This window comes from Lampris incognitus, chromosome 10 (assembly GCF_029633865.1).
Source record: "Lampris incognitus isolate fLamInc1 chromosome 10, fLamInc1.hap2, whole genome shotgun sequence".
Lineage (NCBI taxonomy): Eukaryota > Metazoa > Chordata > Actinopteri > Lampriformes > Lampridae > Lampris > Lampris incognitus.
In genome coordinates this window covers 43,314,387-43,335,934 of record NC_079220.1, presented here as the reverse complement: position 1 = coordinate 43,335,934, position 21,548 = coordinate 43,314,387, and the positions used below count along the sequence as shown (strand labels likewise).

At 46.2% G+C, this 21,548-nt stretch overlaps 1 protein-coding gene across 1 annotated transcript in view; it reads left to right on the top strand.

The window, feature by feature from the left end:
- tmem104 (transmembrane protein 104) overlaps positions 1-21,548 on the top strand; it is a 181,560-nt gene that overhangs the window by 117,469 nt on the left and 42,543 nt on the right. Inside the window, exon 9 of the mRNA XM_056288305.1 lies at positions 19,574-19,667. Within this exon, the coding sequence (XP_056144280.1) occupies positions 19,574-19,667 (94 nt within the window). The remainder of the gene's footprint in view (positions 1-19,573; positions 19,668-21,548) is intronic.

Sequence of the window (21,548 nt, the reverse complement as noted above, 5' to 3'; positions counted from 1 at the left end):
CTGGTGGAGGTACAAAGAAAGTTGGTTAAAGACAGCACGTTCGAGAGTTTTGGATAGAAAGGATTTTGGATAGAAAGGGTAGAAGGGAAACCAGTCTGTGGTTTTGATGTCAGAGGGGTTAAGTGATGGATTCTTTTGAAGGGGGGTTACTCTAGCAGTCTTGAAGGCAGATGGAAAGCATCCTGCCTGGAGGGAGGTGTTGATGAGGTGGGTTAGAAAAGGAAGGAGTTCAGGTGCTATAGACTGAAGAAGAGGGGAGGGGACCGGTACTTTTGGTAGTTACTGATCACTGCGTACCGGTAACACCCCACAAGACCTGCCGTTTTAGAGATGCTCTGACCCAGTCATCTAGCCATCACAGTTTGGCCCTTGTCAAAGTCACTCAGATCCTTACACTTGCCCATGTTTCTTGCTTCCAACACATCTACTTCAAAAAATGTTAAAAAATGAAAAAATGAAAGAAAAAAAAAAGAAGAAAAGTTTATAGTTGTTGGGTTTGCTACTTTGGCGGTAGGGGAAAAATATCAATGCACTGTGGGGGAGAGGGGGGGGGTCACCGCTACCCAAAATTGACTCGAGGCACTTTTTTCATAACATTTGTTGTTTTTGTCTGTTGTCTGTGTGATACACTTATTAAACAGAGAATAGACTTTTGATTTTAATATGCTTTATTAATCCCCACGGGGAAATTGTCCAAGCACTTTTAAGTACTTTCTTGGGAGAACATACAAAATGTTTGGACAAAAACCTGTGACATAGTCATTTACGTAATAGTGAAATGAAATTGCTACAGCAGCCTGGACATACTGTAATATTAAATGAATAAATGCATGTAAGGCAAGTGTTATCCATTATCTATTATTCTCTTCTTTTTATTTGTAAGTCTCATTTCGGATTTTTGGCTGAAGTCGTTTCTTTGCTGACAGTGCTGCATATGCTGACTTAAGTATTTGGCCCATGGGCCCAATTCTGCTGTTTAATATTAATACCATTATGCCTCAGATATTAAGAACATGAAAATTTTGAGAATGCCTATTGTCAGGTTGCATATTAGGAAGTCTGATGTTACTTCTAATGCATTTTCATATCTTTCTAACAATTTGAATCAATTGGTTACAACATCACGGTGGCACAGTGGTTAGTGCTGTCGCCTCACAGCAAGAAGGTCCTGGGTTTGAGCCCCGGGGTAGTCCAGCCTTGGGGGTCGTCCTGGGTCATCCTCTGTGTGGAGTTTGCATGTTCTCCCCGTGTCTGCGTGGGTTTCCTCTGGGTGCTCCGGTTTCCTCCCACAGTCCAAAGACATGTAGGTCAGGTTAATCGGCCATACTAAATTGTCCCTAGGTATGAATGTGTGTGTGTGTCAGTCCTGTGTGATGGCCTGGCAGCCTGTCCAGGGTGTCTACCTGCCTGCCGCCCAGTGACTGCTGGGATAGGCTCCAGCATCCCCGCAACCCTGAGAGCAGGATAAGCGGTTCGGATAATGGATGGATGGATGAATGACTACAGCATTTTATAATTACAGCAATTTCAGGAATTACAAATTCTTGATTAATTGCAGCATTTTGCAGCTACACGCATGCAACTACAGTATTTCAGTTCAGCTAAATTTTTGTTAGTCCAATCTCGTCTCAACATTCCACTTTTTTTCAGCTTCATTGACTAAAACTTGCACCACGGTTGAGGGTAGAAGTTTTGGATGGGGCATATATGAGCAGTCAACGATACTTTACCCAAAAAAAGACAAGTTTCTATATGCCCTTCAGCTTTTCTGTACTATGAGACAATCTTAATTTCTGAATGTCAAGTTTATTTTAATCACTTACTGTCTAGACTACAGACTATCCTATGCAGGGTATACATTCTGCGTGTTGTCTGGTCTAGATATCTATTATTTTGTTACCTCTTCTCCAGTGTGTGTTTCATCCCCTGAAGTATAATCGTGTACGCTGAGCATGCAGCTGCATTACTGTTTTTGTTGAACAAAGAGTAGTCACGTGTGATGACCTGCTGTTGGTATCTTTAATGGCCTAGTCGCTCTCCCAGCTCTCTGTCTCCCTGCTCTGTTAAGACCCTGCCAACTCTCAGTCTGAGTCACCCTACAACACATGGCACCTATTGCCTTCCTGCTCGCCCACACACTCCTCCTCGCTTCACGATCTCTGTTCCACCGACAAGTTGGCCTGTAATCCCTGCCTTCCCATCCTGTCCTGGCTGTAGTGTTTGTGCTCCCTTGAGACCATCTCTACCCAGTTCATCTCTGTGATAGAGCCCCTTGTTGGCAAGCTTAGCCTCTACTGCCTCTAAACTGGCCCTCTGTCAGGCTTTGCCAACTTAGTGATAAACAGTATCTCCATTGGAGGATATTACTGAATTCACACAGAAACCATGCCATGCCAACAATGTCAAAGTTATAAAGTCGTTTATTGATTTTTTTTTCTGACCATGGTACTTAAATTGGCAGTTTACTTGGTTCTTGGGCAGTTGAGAAAGAATATTAAGGCATTGAGTGATGAAACCCACAAAATATCTACTTCAGGCTAAGTGCACAAATGTTGATTAAGCAATTTTTTCTGGTCTTCCTTTTTGAAAAGTTTAGATTTTGGTGATATTACATCTTCATCCGAGAGCAACCTTATTTTCATAGGCGGCCTTAAGCATCTGGGGGCCTGTTTCAAGAGCTAATGTGTGACCCTACCCCACCAAAAAAAAAAAAGTGGGAAAAAAAGAAGAAGCAAAGATTCAAATTGGTTTGCATCAATCACAGTATATTTCGGAATTCAAGGCATTATGTACACTTTCAGCATCATGGGCAGCTCAACATAGAAATAATCCAAGTAATACCCTTTATTAAAAACTGAAACAATGACATTTTGGCTTTGGAATGAGGAGAATTCTTGCCCTTCTCAGCAACTACTAGTCTGCATTGAATAGCACTAATATGTGTTATGTATCTATCAGCTGACATAAAAACAACTGAAACAATGAATCAGGTTGACTTGGAAATGGTCAAGCCAAATCCGGATACTGATCACTTGAGCACTTTATTGGATGTACTGGGCATTAAGGAGGACAGTTTGTTTGACCTCGACCGTGGAATAGAACGGCCAACTACATTGGATGACTTGGAGGCCGAGATTGAAACTGCTGAGCAGTACAGGGAGCGCGTTATAATGACAAGGAGCCGTGCACAAAGCATGATAAGGAACAAGGAAGAACTGAACCCAACGGCAGCAACGCAGAGGGTGAGCGATGCTAATTCTAATGGCTCGGTTAGATCGTCAGCACAGAGACAATCAGTAAAGCTACCAAGGTTGGTTATTGACAAATATAACGGAGATGTCAGTATGTGGCAGGAATAGGGTCCGCGGTGGTGTAGCGGTCTAAGCATCGGCTTTGTGTTGATGCAGTTGCCCACTGGGGACCGAGGTTCGCGCCCCGGTCTCGTCAGATCCGACTATGGCCGGACTTGGTGAAGCAGTAATAATTGGCAATGCTGTCTTCGGGAGAGGGGCGGAGTCGGCTTGTGTTCGTCACATGAATGCGTCTCTGGGTGTGTCGGAAAAAGCAGTGGTTCGACCTGGATTCGCCTTGTCACGAAAGTGGCGAGACATCTCCTTCGAGACTGCTGGCCGGAGAGATGCAGTTGGCGAACGCATGCAGTACGAGGGTGGGTAATTGAGCTAAAACGGGGATCAATTGGCCACTAAATTGGGAGAAAAAGGGAAAAATCAGAAATAAATTTAAAAAAAAAAGTATGTGGCAGGAATTTTGGAGCCAGTATGAGACTGCCATTCATAAAAATTATGCACTGTGCAATAGAGAGAAGTTCACTTACCTGAAAACCTATCTCACTGGACCAGCTGCAAAGGCAGTAGCAGGTCCGACCTTAAGAGATGATAATTATGATAGCGCAGTCCCTTTGCTACAAAGTAGATTTGGAAAGGATGATCTAGTGATTAGCACTCACATGTCAAAGCTACTGAATCTAACTCCTGTAAAAAAATTCTCTGACGTGAATGCATTGAGACAGCTATATGATGAATGTGGAATTTCAGATAAGGAGCTTGGAATCACTGGGTGTAGTGTCAGAAACCTATGGAAGCCTGCTATGCCAATCTTATTGCAGATGATTCCAGATGACATAGCTCTTGAATATAGTCGTCAGAGGGGAGTGGATGATGAATGGAAGGTGTCTGAGATAGTCAAATTCCTACAGAAGGAGGTTCAGAGCAGGGAAAGAGCATTACAAATGAAAAATCACCCAACCAACAGAAATCAGAGAGCAAGCCATGGAAACAGGCATGCTCATCCAGTGAAGCGAAAATCAAAAGACCTAGCATGCACTCTCTTGCTGCCCTGCACACAGCCAGCCGGAAGATGCACAACTGTTTATTTTGTGACAGTGTAGACCATAAACCAGAACAGTGCCCAGACCACAACGTCGCTGAACGCAAAAACTAAAGAAAATGGGAAGATGCTTTGTATGCTTAGGACAGAAGTACAGTGCCAAATTCTGCAAGGTGAAGGATGTATCTTGTGCAACATGTGGAAGGAGATATCACATTGCTGTGTGCACTGGCAAGAAAGATGAGGAGCAGCCCCCCCCCCCCACCGCTTCTGAAGATGCTGTTGTTTCCTCAGTCATTCATCATTAAGTGAAGATGAAACCGGACAGACAGAACACTGTGCTTCTACAAACAGCTAGCTATCTTCTTGCTTGCAGTCAGAGGAGTTTCATCCATGAAAACCTTGTGAAGAGCCTGAAGTTACCAGTAATCAGACAAGAGACACTTACCCTTCACACGTTTGGCTCCTTTGTCCCTACAATGTCACGATGCAGCACAGTGACAGTCATCTTGAGGAATGTCTGAGACACCCAGCAGAGAATTGAAATAGAGGCTATAGAAACCCCGCAGGTGTGCTCAGCAGTGATGAAGGTTCCCGGTGCCCAGATCCAACATGAACTCAAGAGAAAGGGACTGAAGCTAGCAGACTTCCCAGGGAATGAAGATGATCCTGAGCTCTCCGTTCTCATAGGAGCAGACTACTACTGGCAAATAGTATCAGGCAGAGTGGAGAGACTGACAAGAGACTTTGGTTGCATTGGAGAGCACCTTTGGATGGTCTGTGCAGGGACCAGTGTCCATGTCAAGTGTCGCCGAGGCAACATGCATGTTCATCCCCATTTATGAAGACACACTTGTCTCCAAGCAGCTGAATGCATTCTGGGAAATTGAGTCTCTGGGTGTCACAAGCAAGAAACCACAGAAACCCAGCTGAAGAAGAGGCTCTACAGATGTTCAAGAGAACAACAATCTTTAAAGATGGGCGATGGCAACTCCCATGGAAACCAGAAAGAACAGAACTCCCAGACAACTACAGAATTGCCAAGAAAAGGTTTGAAGAAAAGACTAAAGAAAGATGTTACCTTGTACAGCAGGTACAACGAAGTAGTGGACGGCTACTTACAACAGGACCTAGCGGAGGATGTGCCAAAGGATGACACAAGTGCAGACAACGTGAAATACTACTTATCTCACCATGGGGTACTTTGAGAGGACAAGGTGACAACAAAACTGCGAGTAGCGTTTGATGCTTCATCCCACGACTGTCTACTCACAGGACCCAACCTGAATCCAGACATCCTCAATGTCCTGATTAAGTTCAGGCAACAGGAGATCGCCTTTATGGCAGATATCAAGAAGGCTTTCCTGCCGATATCCCTAGCAGAGAAAGACAGAGACGTCGTGAGATTCCTGTGGCTCAACGGCCCACCAAAGGGAGAAGAGGATGAAGAGCTGCGCGTGCTGAGGATGACCCAAGTGGTGTTTGGAGCTTCCCCAAGCCCATTTTTACTTGCTGCTACAATCAGGAAGCACCCGAAACAATATGAAACAGAACATCCACGAGTTGCAGAGACACTGAGAGAGTCGCTCTATGTAGATGATTTTATTGCAAGTTCAAACAATATTGAAGTGGCTTACTCTGTGACAACAACTGCTAAGCAAATGCTGTCGACCGCAGGCATGGATGGACCTCTGCAAGTGGATGACGAACTCTCCGGAGCTGAAAAAGAAATGGGAGGAGGGCAAAACTGACCACACGATGGCGCCAGAGACACACGGATCAGTGCTGAAAGTGTTAGGCTTAGTGTGGAGATCAGAAACAGATGACTTCACGTTTGACCTCAGGCTGCTGATGCGCAATCTAAAACAGAAGGAGCATACAAAGAGGAGTGTTTTGCAGTGGGCTGCACACATCTATGACCCTCTTGGGTTGCTGACTCCCTTCACAGTCAGAGTCAAGTTTCAAGAAATGTGGGAGAGAGGACTCTCCTGGGATGAGGAGCTACCACCAGATGTGACTCGAGAGTGGCAACAGTGGTGTTCAGAACTACCTCTACATCTGCTCACCATTCCAAGGTGGTAAAGAATAGACATGCAGCTGCAGAACAGCCACAGCCTGAAACTACATGTGTTCTGTGATGCCAGTGAAAGTGCTTACAGTGCTGTAGCCAACCTGCAGGTGAAATGTGAGACAGAGAACTTACAGCGTGCTTAGGGTCTCTGGGTAGCCCCCCTCAAGAAAATGATGCTGCCACGTCTGGAGCTCATGGGAGCTGTGATTGGAGCTAGACTAGCCAACCACTTGATGACCACTCTGAAAATGGAACAAAAATAGTTTGGAGATTTAGATGAACAAAGTTAATCGGGGGGGGGGGTTGTAACTTAATATATTATATGATTGAGATTGATTAATTGAAATTCATTGAAAGCTATTTATGTTATTTACAGTATTTACATTATTTACAGTTAAAAGGAAAGAGTTAAAAATATATCTTATTTGTATTATCTTTGATATATTGGAGATGCATTTGTGTTGGATTAGTTAAGATAATGTTAAGAAACTACGACTACCAGAATGCTTTACGAGAAAGTGAAAGTCAACCATGCTATGAGGACCTGTTCTGTTCGGAGAAAGCAATGCCAAGTGAAAATTAGTTTAGCTCTTGAAAGTGGTGATGTTTTGATGTATTTTGCACCCTTTTTTATATAAAGACATTTTCGTTTTATATCCGTCGTCCTACCATTATTTTGAAGGTAGTTTATACTACACGCACAGAGCCCTGACCTCAACCCCATCGTACACCTTTGGGATGAACTAGAATGGAGATTGCGAGCCAGGTCTTCTTGTCCAGCATCAGTGCCTGACCTCACAAACGCTCTTCTGGATGAATGGGCAAAAACTCCCACAGACATACTCCAAAATCTTGTGGAAAACCTTCCCAGAAGAGTGGGGGACCAACTCCATATTAATGCCTATGGGTTTGGAATGGGATGTCATAAAAGCTCCTGTAGGTGTAATGGCCAGGTGTCACAATACTTTTGTCCATATAGTGTACCTTTGCTAGCTGCTATATTGTACAGGTCAAGTCAAGTTCACTGATTGCTCAGATGTCATCCAAGCGCCCACTAGTGGTGGTTCTCATGTGTAATCTTTGATTGAAGTAACCACAGCTATATATATATATGTATATGTGTGTGTGTGTGTGTGTGTGTGTGTGTGTGTGTGTGTGTGTGTGTGTGTGTGTGTGTGTGTGTGTGTGGAAAGAGCAGCAAAATATTCTGTTCTTAGCGTTTCAATGGTATCCACGAGCAGCCGTATATTCTGTTTGTTAGCATGCGATTAATGTGGAATGAGCTGGAACCGCTGCACTGATTCATTTTGAAAGGGCCAATAGGGAAACTCCCACTTCCATGTTTACCAGGGGCGTCGTGTAACTTCAATGATGTCTTTGGTCACTCAATCGTATAATTTGTTTGACCGACATTCATGTTTGTAGGGCTGGCCTCCGCTGGCTGGTCAAGCCAAAAAAGTGGGTGAATTATTCAATTCTTGCATGTCATTCGGGGGCCCTTTGGGAGGGCGGGGCCTGTTTCAATTGAATCGGGTGAAACATAGCCAAAGCCGCCAGTGCTTGTATTCAGATGTAGTTGAACCATAATTGGCAGCATGATTTCATCAGTATATTATGGTTTTCTCTACAAAACTATGAATTGTCATAGAAGTATTGGTTTTGGAAGTGCTGCTGTTATGTTTGTTTTACTATTGTTGTTTTTGGCAGGGTTGAATGGACTCCACTGTCCTCAGGCCATCATCTGATATGGCTTTAGTGGGAGGCTGTGAGTTCATGGAGGTGTAGTCTTGATTCACGAGTGCCCCTGACTTCATATTAAAGGGAGATATTTATCAGCCATGTGTACATCCCACCTACTTGGAGGCTCACTGTCATTACCCTCTGGGGATATTGGACAATCACTTAACCATCAGGCTAAAAATTAGATTCCTGACTCCCAGTGTAGCTAGAAAACAGACTGAAAATTTCATTTGATTTGCGAGCCTTCCACCTATAGTGTTAAAAGCCTTGGTATTCTTTAAAAGGCTGCCTTGCTCCATATGATATGTAGATAGGGGTGGGCCATTTTAAATACTATCTTTTAGGGCTGTGTGATATGACCAAAATCTCATATCACGATGTAGGTCATTCATATGACGCTGTAGCACGTTTTCTGTAAATTCAATGAATAAATAGTTTATATAAAATGACCACATGAAAATGCCTATTTCTGATTACATTTTGAATTATATATTTGACAAATAAAAGGCACTTACTCATATTTGATTATTTTTCTCCTTTTATTTAGAATCTTTGCACAAATTTTCAATTAAGCATGTAACAAAATATAAACTATTAATGTATAAAATATCAAAAGGTAAATAGAAAATGGCAGTCGTTATCTCCTTCCATTTTCATGATTCTTTGACATATGGTGTGTCGCAGGCAAAAGCCTCTTGCAACGTCTGAGTCTGGGGTTTTGTTTTGAGCACTCGACTGTGCTTTTGCGTCTCTCATCTGTAGATGCCATACTCTGTTGATATGATTCTTGCATATGTGGTAAAAGAGGCTAGTGGTGTTTCAGTCTGTTGTGGGGACCGGGGTGCAGCATATTTTGCAAAGTACAGTTTTCTGGTCCTTGTCAGACTTTTCATACCCAAACCACGTCGATACGATAGAAGTAGCCCCTCTTTTAGGTACAAGCTCCTCGTTTTGTCCTGGCTGGTCGCAGTCCTATTCAGAATTACCCCGTTCTGCGTTACGTTCACTGCCCTCCATGTTTGTTTGTATTGCCTTCACGCAAATTTTCTGCCTGTATCCGTGCTGTGCAGACCGCGAAGGGTCGTCCAAATGATGAAAAATATTGCTGCAAAGACTGTGATTTTTGATACAACGAAATAAACAATGGAGCTTAATACAAAACGATAGAAGTTTTCTATCGTCACACATACATATCATCATATTGCACAGCCCTACTATCTTTCACCAAAAATGCTTTCTACAGTAGCTTTTTTCTGCATCTTTCACCGCAGGTTGACCCAGGCAGCTAAACCAGACTCACACATCAAGCCACTTTTTGTTCACTTTCTGAACATTGAATCGAAGAAGAATATTGGTTTTAGTGAGGTATGTTATGGAAACTAATAACTTCCTGCAAGCTGAATCATTTGTGGCTAGTTGTGCACACTGATTTCAATGAAAAATGCTAAAATATGTGAAGTTCCCCTATTTATGTACTTGAAGGAATATTTTTAAGTGCATTATTAGAACTTCCTGCCTGAAGTATTCTGTTTAGGTCTAACATATTATCTGAATGAAATATTTAGCAATTTAAATGGTCATTGGTGTTTCTTATATGCAAAATTTGTCATGTGGTTTCGCTTGTGTCATGCGAGTGCTGTGTGACTTTTCCGTGACAGGCACAGTGGGTGGTGGGGCTCTATCTGCACCCCCCCCCGGGGGGGGGTCGTAGTCAGTTGATGTGGGCTGGCTTCATTTGGCTACGTGCGTATGTGCTCAGTGCATGGGGCTGGCGGGGGGGGGGGCGTGGTGGGCCTTGCCACTATGTCAGGCATGGATGGGGATGGGGCCCCCCTTTTCTGCCCACTGGGTGGGTGGTCCTGGCAGGGTGTTGGTCTGTTGGTCACTGGGCCTGGCTCTGGGCTGGTGTTCTGTGCTTACTGTCTGCGGCTCAGATCCCATGCCTTCAGATCCACCCTGTGCCTAGGGGTTGGTTGTGGGGGTGCACCTCGGGGATGCGGGCCCGGCTTGTGCCTTTGAGGACTGGCTTGTGCTCCTCGGGGGCATGCGGGGCTGTTGCTCTGTGGGCTCCTGGCCCCCCTGTTGGCTCGGTGTTCCTCTGGGGTTGGCAGTTCTTTGGGCTCTGGAGGTTTTCTTGGTCGTGGGGTGTCTGCACGACTGCGGGGCCCGTGGGTAGCTGCAGAGCCTGCCTGCTGCCCAGGGGTACTGTGATAACTCACAGAACTCAGACACCAGAATTTAGGATTTATTCTGGGCACTCACAGGTGGACACTTCACATACACATATTGTGGACACATTATGTGCACATACACAATGCTAGCATCTTCCCCCCATACTTCCTGTAACACTCTCTGGATTATATTCTTCTTACCCCTTTTGTCCCCTTTTTTTCAGTCTTCTCCTTTATCACCATAACTGCTATGCTAAACTGATATTGATAAGCTTGATTTAATTTTGTCCAACACGTCAGCGTCTATTTCTGTGTCTGTATCTTATCAGATGCATGTTGTCAGTTTTCATGTCTGAGTTTCCTTGTTTCACTTGTGACGATTGTCTCTCTCTTGAAGAAGCAATGCTGATTGGTTGTCTAGCTGATCAAACATGCGGAAGGGGGGGGGGCGGTTGCGACTATAAATGTATAACAAAAACCCTGTGCTCTTGTCATCCCACAGATAATCCAAAGGACAGAGTTATTGTAAGCGGTTCTTGATAATTAATAAAGATTGCCTTTGCAAGTGGAGAATCTGAACTCGCAGATTAACTCTGTCTAGGACACATTTGAATACAAATTCCCTGTGTTTTATGCCAAGCCTGCTGACAGCACAGGTTAAAGAATTTTGTCATGTGGGAGTATTGGAATAGTAAGCATCAGTGTTGCAATGGACCATGGTCTGATCACAGGATAGCTTTTTTTGGTCAAGGTAGATGACTTTGTGAAGGTGAAGATGGATAACAGTTCTGATAAAATCAAAATATGCAGATACATATTTTGTTTATTATAAAACAAAGCTTAATAATGGATTTTTGAAAATGTTATATATATATATACATACATACACACACACACACATCAGCGTCACGGTGGCGCAGTGGTTAGCGCGGTCGCCTCACAGCAAGAAGGTCCTGGGTTTGGGTTCGAGCCCTGGGGTTGTTCAACCTCGGTGGGTCATCCTGGGCCATCCTCTGTGTGGAGTTTGCATGTTCTCCCCGTGTCTGCGTGGGTTTCCTCTGGGGGCTCCGGTTTCCTCCCACAGTCCAAAGACATGTAAGTCAGGTGAATCGGCCATGCTAAATTGTCCCTAGGTATGAGTGTGTGTGTGTGTGTGTGTGTGTGTGTGTGTGTGTGTGTGTGTGTGTGTGTGTGTGTGTGTGTGTGTGTGTGAGCGTGTGTGTGTGTGTGCGTGCGCGCGTGTGTATGTGTGTGTGGGCCCTGTGATGGCCTGGCGGCCTGTCCAGGGTGTCTCCCCACCTGCCACCCAATGATTGCTGGAATAGGCTCCAGCATCCCCGTGACCCTGAGAGCAGGATAAGCGGTTCAGATAATGGATGGATGGATGGATGGAGGGACATCGTCGGCATTGTGGCACAGTAGTTAGTGCAGTCGTTTCACAGCAAGAAGGTCCTGGGTTCCAGCCCCGGGGTGGTCCAACCTTGGGGTTGGTCACGGGTCGTTCTCTGTGTGGAGGTTGCATGTTCTGCGTGGGTTTCCTCAGGGTGCTCCGGTTTCCTCCCACAGCCCAAAGACATGTAGGTCAGGTGAATCAGCCGTACTAAATTCTCCCTAGGTGTGTTTGTGTGTGCGCGTATCGGCCCTGTGATGGACTGGCGGCCTGTCCAGGGTGTCTCTCCACCTGCCGCCCAATGACTGCTATGATAGTCTCCATTATTCCCGCAACTCAGAGAGCAGGATAAGTGGTATTATGGGTATGAGGTATGAGACAGGTATGAGAGGATGACAGATCTAGTACTACTATTACTACTACTACTTTCAGCTGCACCCGTTAGGGGTTGCCACATCCGTTGTTTATGATCCGCACATTTGATTTGGCAAAGATTTTACGCTGGATGCTCTCCCGACGCAACCCTCCCCATTTATCCGGGCTTGGGTAGGGTGGTTACACCGACCCAAGCTGCCACCCCGGCATGTTCAAGCCACTCCCCCATGCTCGGACATGCCGGAAACATCTGAGCACTCGATTCGCGCTCTGAGGAGATGAGCGCTGCGCTGCACCAGGTGTCTGTCATCGTCTATCAGGCACACTTGCAGCAATCAGGCAGCCCTCTACAAGAAGCCTCCTAGAACGCCTCTCTTTGCTTCGATGTACTGAACCCTGCGACCCTCCCTCCATGACTTCCACGGCTCCCCGCGTCTCCCTTGCTCCTCGTCCCCAGCGACCATCACGTTTTCCCCGGACCTCTCCAGCGATCTCCCTCCGCGTCTCTCTCCCTGGACCCCTCCCTTTGGACTTGACTTCCTGGATCTCAGACCTGGACTTCCTCTGACACCCTCCTTGCTCTACGGATTCGGACTTTGGTAGCCAGGCGCACGCACATCGTCACAACAACCCCCACCTGAGATTCCCCTGTTATCATCCCTGTGGCAGTCGCTCAGGCAGCTATAGCCATTAAGCCCCAGAACCCTACATCTCTCGGCAGTGGTAAAGGACAACAGCACTCAACTCACCCAACTCCATTCTGAGCTTAGCACTGCCTTCTCCCAGATCACTGGAGAAATCAGCGGGCTCCAGGCTAACTCGCATACCTCGGCGAGCACCCTTGCTTCACTCTCCGCGCAGATCCTGCTCTGACAGTGGCAGTGTTCAAGATCAGCGATCATCCTGCTTTGACCTCAGTCTCTGGCCCCAGCCCAGCTCCAGCTGTATCATGATCCCCATGTTGAGCCTAACCTCCCCTGTCCTAAAGCCTTCGGTGGGGAGTTCGAGCAGCTCACACTGACCGAGGTTTTCTCGGTCAGTGTGAGCTCCTGTTCAAACACCAGCCAGCCAGATATAGGACGGGGGAGGCTAAGGTAGCCCTGGTGATATCCCTTTTGACTGGCAGAGCCCTCAGTTGGGCAATGGCGGTGGTTGGCCATCACGAACCGCTCTCCACCAACTATGATGCTTTCTACCGCGAATTTTGTTTAGTGTTCGACCACCCAGCGAGCAGGGAGGATGTAGCTGGCTGCCTCCATTCTATTCAGCAGGGAGCTAGGTCAGTGGCAGACTACACCCCGGAGGTTAGGATATTGGCGGCTAACAGTGGGTGGGGCGACACAGCGCTTAAGAGCGCGTACAGGAGGGGGGCTCAGCGATTCCATCAATGATCTCATTGTTAGACTGGCCCTCTTCCTTCAACGAACTCATCAATCTTGCTCTCCGGATGGACGAATGGTTGCGGAAGCGGCATCTGGAGCGCGCTCAACATGCCGGAGTCTCCCATAGACCTACCCCTGCCTGAACTACCAGCAGGTCCCCTGTTCCAGCATCCCGCAGCCACTCTCCGCCCTCTCGGTACCCCATGCTACCCCCGGCATCATCTGCACCCAGATCGGAGGAGGAGCCTATGCAGTTGGGTCGGTCACGGCTTCCACTGGAGGAACGGGAGCAGAGGATGCGTGACCGACTCTGCCTCTACGGTGGGAAGTCGGGCCATTACATCCGAGCCTGCCCGACTTGCCCACAAAGACCAGACTCGCTAGTCGGGGGTGTCCAAATGAACTTGACCACCCTGCCCCAGTCCAAAAAAGAGCACAACCAGTTGTTGTTTCCTGTCACTCTCATTTGGGATAAGAAATCACTTTCTATCAGTGCACTGTTAGATTCGGGGGCAGACGAGTGTTTGATTGACATCTCGCTGGCCCGGCAAGCCGGCATTCCACTCGTCCCCCTTGACATTCCCCTCACAACCCAAGCCTTAGACGGTCGTTCACTCAGTAGGATTATGCACAGCACAGCTTTTCTCACGCTCACTCTTTCAGGCAATCACGTAGAGACTGACTTTTGGTCTTTCACGTTTTGCACGTCCCGGCAGCGCCTCTAGTGTAGGGTAGACCATAGTCGGAGGGGCACGATCCCCACATCTCATGGTCTACTGGGCGGATATTGGGGTGGAGCATTGTGTGTCATGCCAACTGCCTTCGCTCTGCTCTCTCTCCGACCAGTGGCCCCAGCCCCGTGCTCTCTCCCCCGGATCTCACTGGTGTACCCTCTGTCTATCACGATTTAGCTCCCGTGTTTAGCAAAGACGGCACATCCGCCTGGTCTTCATACGGCTGCTGGAGAACAGGCTGTTCATGAAGGACAAGAAGTGCGTGTTCCACTCCGCCTCCATGGAATTTCTCAGCCACATTGTGGAGAAGTGGCACACCCGCACTGACCCCAGGAAGATCCGAGCGGTGGAGGAGTGGGCGTGGCCTACCGACAGTGCACAACTCCGGTGCTTCCTCAGGTTTGCCAATTTTTATCGCCGCCTCTTCAGGGGGTTCAGCCAAGTGGCTGCCCCCCTCACGGCACTAACCCCCACCCTCCGCCCCTTCTCTTGGACCCCGGAGGCGGAAGCCGCTTTCTCGGCCTTGAAGGGACTGTTTATGACAGCTCCGGTGCTCACTCACCCTGACCTGTCCAAGCAATTCATTGTGGAGGTGGATGCGTCGGACACGAGCATCAAAGCCATCCTCTCTCAGCTGTCGGAGGAGGACCACAGAGTCAGTCTCTCCTCCGGATACCACCCCCAGACCAATGGGCAGGCGGAGCGGGCCAACAAGCCCTGGAGGCGGCCTTGCATTGCGTCACCACCAGCAACCCTGCCTCCTGGAGCAAGCATCTACACTGGGTGGAGTATTCCCTGAACACCATGGAAAGTTCTGCTACCGGTTTGTCCTCCTTTGAGTGCTCCCTCAGTTACCAACCCCCTCTGTTTCCCTGTCAAGAGTTGGAGGTGGCGGTCCCATCCGCCCATCTCCACCAGTGCTATCACATCTGGAAGACTGCCCAGGCTGCTATGTTTTGGGCCACAGAGCGGTCCCGGTGCAGCGCCAACTGGCGGAGAGTGCCAGCCCTGGCCTATCGTCCTGGCCAGAGGCTGTGGCTACTGACCTGGGACCTCCCCCTCCCGACACTCTCTCAGAAGCTGGCCCCTCGCTACGTCGGTCCCTACACCATTGACCGCATCATCAACTCCTCCGCGGTACGTCTCCTCCTCCCTGCCTCACTTATGATCCATCCTGTGTTTCATGTCTCTCACCTCAAACCGGTAGTCTCCAGCCCCTTGTCTCCCCCTGTCCAAGCTCTTCCGCCTCCCAGGGTCCTTGGACCTCTCCAGCGATCCCTCTCTGCGTCTCTCTCCCTGGACCCCTCCCTTCAGACTTGACTTCCTGGATTTCGGACCCGGACTTCTTCGGACACCCCTCTCGCTCTATGGATTCGGACTTTCGTAGCCAGGCGCACGCACATCGTCACAACAACCCCCACCTGAGATTCCCCTGTTATCGTCCCTGTGGCAGTGTTGTTTATCTTCCTGCATTAAAATTGCCTTCGGGTTTTCTCAGTGCTCTGTGTCTGTCTGTTCTTTGGGTTTCGCTACACTGGCCTCTGGTCTTCATTCATGATACGTAAGATTGGGACCGGCATTAAGAATGCACTGGCTTGTACATCCTCAGTGGCTGGGTTGCATCCTCAGTGCCTGGGTATGAGAGGATGACAGATATAATAATAATAATAATCCATTTTATTTGTGGGCACCTTTCAGAGCACTCAAGGACACCTTACAGAACACAGTTAAAAAAAAGAAGAGATCTGGCATTATCAATGAACAATACAATATACGTAGACATTTCCTATTCAGCAGATCCCTTGTTTTGTAAAGAATAGCAATAGATTTAGATAATTTCCATTTAATATATTCTATATGTGGCTTCCAACAGAGTTTATGATCTATAATCAATCCCAAGATTTTGTTTCAAATACTCTTTCAATGTCAGCTACATTTAACTTCAGTTTTATTTCACAATTAACCCTAAAACCACCAAACACCATACATTTTGTTTTATTTTCATTTAGTGATAACTTATTGATATCAAACCATACTGCATCAAACCAGCTTCTGCATAAAAAAAAAATCTCCATTCACACCATCTAGTGTTCCAAAAATACTTCAGCTTCCCATAATTTCCAGTTTAATGAATTCATCCTTAGTGAAAAAAGTTGCGAGGATGAAATGGCACTGCTGTTAACTGTTTTGATTGTCCCTAATGGTTCTTTAGACTGGTCAAGACTAAAGGTGTTGAAGGGACCTGTTGCCCTTTACCATTGAAGGCTGCGATACTTCTGTCTGTCAGACTTGAAACAGTATTTTAACTTCCTTTTCATGCACATCTCTCATTCGATTTAATGGATATTGCGAGTTTATGCTTTGGCTTCTTATCAGGCTGCGCTTTGCCAAGGAACATCAGGCCATGCTTCATTGTATAGACTCGGCCATCATCGTACAGCTGTGTCAAATTGTACTGAGTTCTATTTGTTGTTTTTAGACCCATGAACACTCCAATTTACCTTCTTTATATCAGCAGGTACTAGTTTTTAACATTACTGAGTCCACCCTTCCCTGTTGGCATGGCCCAGTTTATGCGGTGTCATTAGTATTCAGCCAGTCCCATTACCTTAGCCTCACTGCCAGCTGTCTTTAGTCAGGTAGAGGCAGTCTGCTGTCCATATGATATAACTTTAATGGGACATTTTAGCTCCTGTAAATCTAGTCCATGTTTCGCGCCCCTCCATCCACCCTGTGACATAAATACATATGCACAGGCACACACTGATGGAGGTAATGGAGAGCTTGATGTTGTATGTATAGCTGAAGATTGTTGTGTTGTTACTCTATGTTAAGTACACTGAGAGAGCCACAAAACCGAAATCAAATTCCATGTGTGTGCAAACGTGCATGGCCAGTAAAATCCGATTCTGGTTATTTTAAATCCCATTTTGATTTCCTCTGAATTTTTTCTCTACCTCATATGCTATTGTCTTCGGCTATTTTCGAAATTGCTTAAGACAATCCTGGCACAGTGGTTAGCGCTGTCACCTCACAGCAAGAAGGTCCTGGGTTCGAACCCCAGAGTTGTACAACCTTGGGAGTCATCCCAAGTCATCCTCTGTGTGGAGTTTGCATGTTCTCCCCGTGTCTGCGGTGGGTTTTCTCCGGGTGCTGCAGTTTCCCCTACCATCAAAAAGACATGCATGTTAGGTTTAATACTGCTGTCTGTGCCCCTGACCGAGGCATGGCAAGAATTGGAGTTGGTCCCCAGGTGCTGCACAGTGGCTGCCCACTGCTCCTGGCTACACAGATAGGATGGGTTAAATGCAGAGAAAGAATTTCCCTACGTGGATCAATAAAGTTTCTCCAAATCAAATCAATTTTTGAAATTATAATTATTATAATTAACCATATTTCACTTTTTTTAAGATTATTTTTTGCCATTTTCCACCTTTATTTGATAGTGATAGTAGAGAGAGACAGGAAAGGCAGGGGAGACAGAGGGGATGACACGCAGCAAAGGGTCCGGGACAGATTCGAACCCAGGCCGCTGCGATAAGAACTCAGCCTTTGTGGTACGCGTTCTACCAGGTGAGCCACCGGGGCGCCCCATATTTTACTTTTTTGTTTGCAATTGATTGACCAGCTTGTACGTCCTACAAGCTTCAAAAATTCTGTGTGGAATTCTAACCTGTTTGTATATATCAGGAATCAATCAGGAATCAGGAACAAGTTATCAGTTTAACAATTTATATATTATGTGTAAATAAGAAAATATAAAGGCAAGCAGCAATAACTGGGGATGAAACAAGTTAGATAGGCCTTGTCCACTTAGAGTAATGTAGAAAAATGTGTGAAACTTGTAAAATTAGTGAATGTAGTAGAAGTAGATGTCAGCTGTTTTGTAAGGTCACTGACTTGTCCCCTTGCTAGTTAAGCAGTCACAATAGTTTACTTTCCATCTGAATATTCCTAAAGTGGCATTGATGTCTTTTATTATTTCTGTACCAGAGAAGGTTATTTTAGCTTTTTACTCTTTATTTTAATTGTTGGCATGAGAGAGAATAAGGAAGGGGGAGAGAAAGGATGATGATAGAGTGAGAGAGTTTTGTTTGTTTTTTTAGGCAGATTTGCAAATTTGAGGGTGTTTTGTGTTGCTGTTATCATTTATATGTTTTGTCCATTTCTCTCTCTCTCTCTCTCTCTCTCTCTCTCTCTCTCTCTCTCTCTCTCTCTCTCTCTCTCTCTCTCTCTCTCTCTCTCTCTCTCTCTCTCTCTCTCTCTCTCTCTCTCTCTCACACACACACACACACACACACACACACACACACACACACACACACACATGTGGGGGTGGGGTGGGGTGAGTATGGGCTTTTTGAAGGCTGGTTTTATCACACAAAGATGGCATCTTATTTTCCTGGCCATTCAAGTTTTAAATATTGAAGGTGAGTGGAAACCCAGAGTCCGTCCACCTCTACCTTTCTACCTGATCCTTCTTTCCCCCTCTATAGAAATAAATTCTCATCCTCTGTCTTGTCACAGAGGTGATTTTGTGTTTTTGTGTATGTCTCTGTGTATGTGTTTATACATTGTATGTGTACATTTATGTGTGTGTGCGTTTGGGGGTGGGTCTGAGTGTTAAGATCTCTAGCAGACAGACACTGAAGGGACTCCCTCTGATGTCGCCCATCTGAGAATGGGATAGAGGGAGGAGGTGGAAGAGAGGGGATAAATGTGTGTGTGTGTGTGGGGGGGGGGTTGGAAGAAGGATATATTGGAACTGATGAAATTCAAGTCAGGTACTGATCCAATGCCTCAGATTGCAACTCCAGATAAAGCTGTGATCTGATAGGCAATCAGAACCATGGCTGGAGAGGACTCGATATATATATTTTTTAATTCCCTGTTATTGGCCCGCTGTTATTGGGTAGAAAGGGAAGATTTTTATTGTTCACCTGCTTGCATAACTCGGCCCTGTGATGGCCTGACGGCCTATCCAGGGTATCTCCCCACCTGCCGCCCAGTGACTGCTGGAATAGGCTCCAGCATCCCCATGATCCTGAGAGCAGGCTAAGCAGTTAAGACAGTGGATGGATGGATGGATGGATGGATGGATGCTTGCGTAACTGTAAGGTTGATGATGTCATCATTCCTCCGGCCCTCATAATTTGGGAAATAAAGGATCAGCTAACTTATCATGACATTGAATTTGGCTTTGCTGATATGTAGCATGCTCTCACCACAGGAGTACTTTCTTTGAATGATTATTCTCCCTTTTTTTTTTTTATTATTATTTTTTTTACCTCGAGCAGTGTTAATGTCTTTGACTTTATAAAATTGAAATTATTAAGCATTTCTTCTTTTCCTCCTTTCTGCAGAGCATCTTCACTCTACTCCTGGGCCCGTTCACCTTCTTCAATGCCCAGAAGACCAAGTACCTTCAGATCCTCACTTCACTCATGCGCTGGATCGGTAAGAACTCCAATCACCCAATATTTATTATCTAGGCATAATTAATTAACCATATGCACTTGAGTCAAATGGCACAGGTTGTTTATTTTTCCCTCATGTAAAGTGTCCCAGACTCCATATTAACCAGGTGACAGTCTGTCTCGCGCTCTCTCCCGCTTTTCCCTCCACCTGCATCTCACCTTTTCTCAAACTCCCTCTGCTTCCTTCCTCAATACCCAACCCCCTCTCTCTTTCTGACACCTCTTTATACCCCTGCCTGCTCCAATTCTCTCCTCTCCTCACCCCCCACCCCGATGTGTGGCTGCCATGCCAGGGTCTGTCTATCATGGTGCTGTACCACTCTCTGTCTCTGGTTCCCATCACCTCTCATCCCTCAGTCCTGACAGGCCTGACAGCCCGTCCCAGGCTTGATTGGACCGTCACTCATCAGGGTGACAGATGAATGTAAACCGCCAGTCCTGGGTCTCGCTGTTAGAATTCACACCCCTGAGTCATGGCGCACCCCCGTGCATCTCCTCATAGCCGGCCGTACACTGTTTCACATAAAGGACACACAAAGGCTGCATCTCAAGCACACACCACACACACACACACATATGATCCGTCTGGATAAAAATCAGTGGACCGCCTCGCTCTCTTTCTCTCTCGCTCTCTCATCTACTCTCACCCTTCCTCCGTTGAGTCACAGCGTTGTCTGTGATTGATTGGTGCTGTCACCTCCGCAGGGCTCTTTACAGCACTGTTAATGATTCAAAATGGCTGCCAACAAAGTTTGTTGTTTTTCTCACTGCATGAAAGCCAGAGCTCACTGATCGTCGTCCAGCCATGGCCAGCCTTAAAAACATATGAGAAAATGGATGCTCTGGGATAAGCAGCCATCAGGGGTTGAATTTTAAATCTATTTAAATCTCTAAATAGTAAACTGTGCAGGCTGGTCTTTAAGACAGGGCTTAACCAAAACTGGTGACGTACATGGTATTTGTTTTTGTTGTTTTTTTTGTTTGTTTTTTTGTTTTTTGGTCTTTTTTTAGTGAATTTAGATATTTTAAAAGTCAGTTTTTTCTTTTCCCAATTGTTCATTTGTCATGCTTTTTCTTAGAGGGATCAGTCCATCCATCCATCCATTATCCAAACCAGTTATCCGGCTCTCAGGGTCGCGGGGATGCTGGAGCCTATCCCAGCAGTCATTTGGTGGCAGATGGGGAAACACCCTAGATAGGCCACCAGACCATCACAGGGCCGAGAGGGATCAGTCATAGACCTGAAATATACAGCTAGTAAAGTCTAACAGTAATATGTAATATATGAGTCTACGCCTAATAAAGAAAATACTATAGATGTTGCTTTGACTTTATGTTGGAGTGACTGCCAAGTCTTCCAAAGAAAATTGCTTGGTTGGGTCTAGTTTTGACAGCCATCTGACGGGTAACACCATAACCCCTTGTTATTGGCAGCATTAGTCCCCATCCTACACCCAACTTTACTTAGCTCTGAGTCTCTGTCTCATTTGTATTGCTTCCCCTTCGTTTCTGAGAAAGACAGAAGGTCCTCAGTTCTTTTTTTAATTTATTTTTTATCACATCCAGAAGTGTAAACCCAGAAAGACATTTGGGTGTTAACTGTAATTTAGTTTGACTGTTTGTGATATTCATGGACAGGCTCTCAAGGTGCAGCCAAGGTGTTGTGTGTGTCCATTTTGGGAACCTTAGAATTGCATCTCTGCTCTTTGCAGATGATGTGGTTTTGTTGGCTTCATCAGAACACATTGGGGTGGTTTGCAGCATGCACTGAGGTGGTTTGCAACTGAGTGTGAAATGGCTGGGATGAGAGTCAGCACCTCCAAGTCTGAGGCCATGGTTCTCTACCGGAAAATGGTGGCTT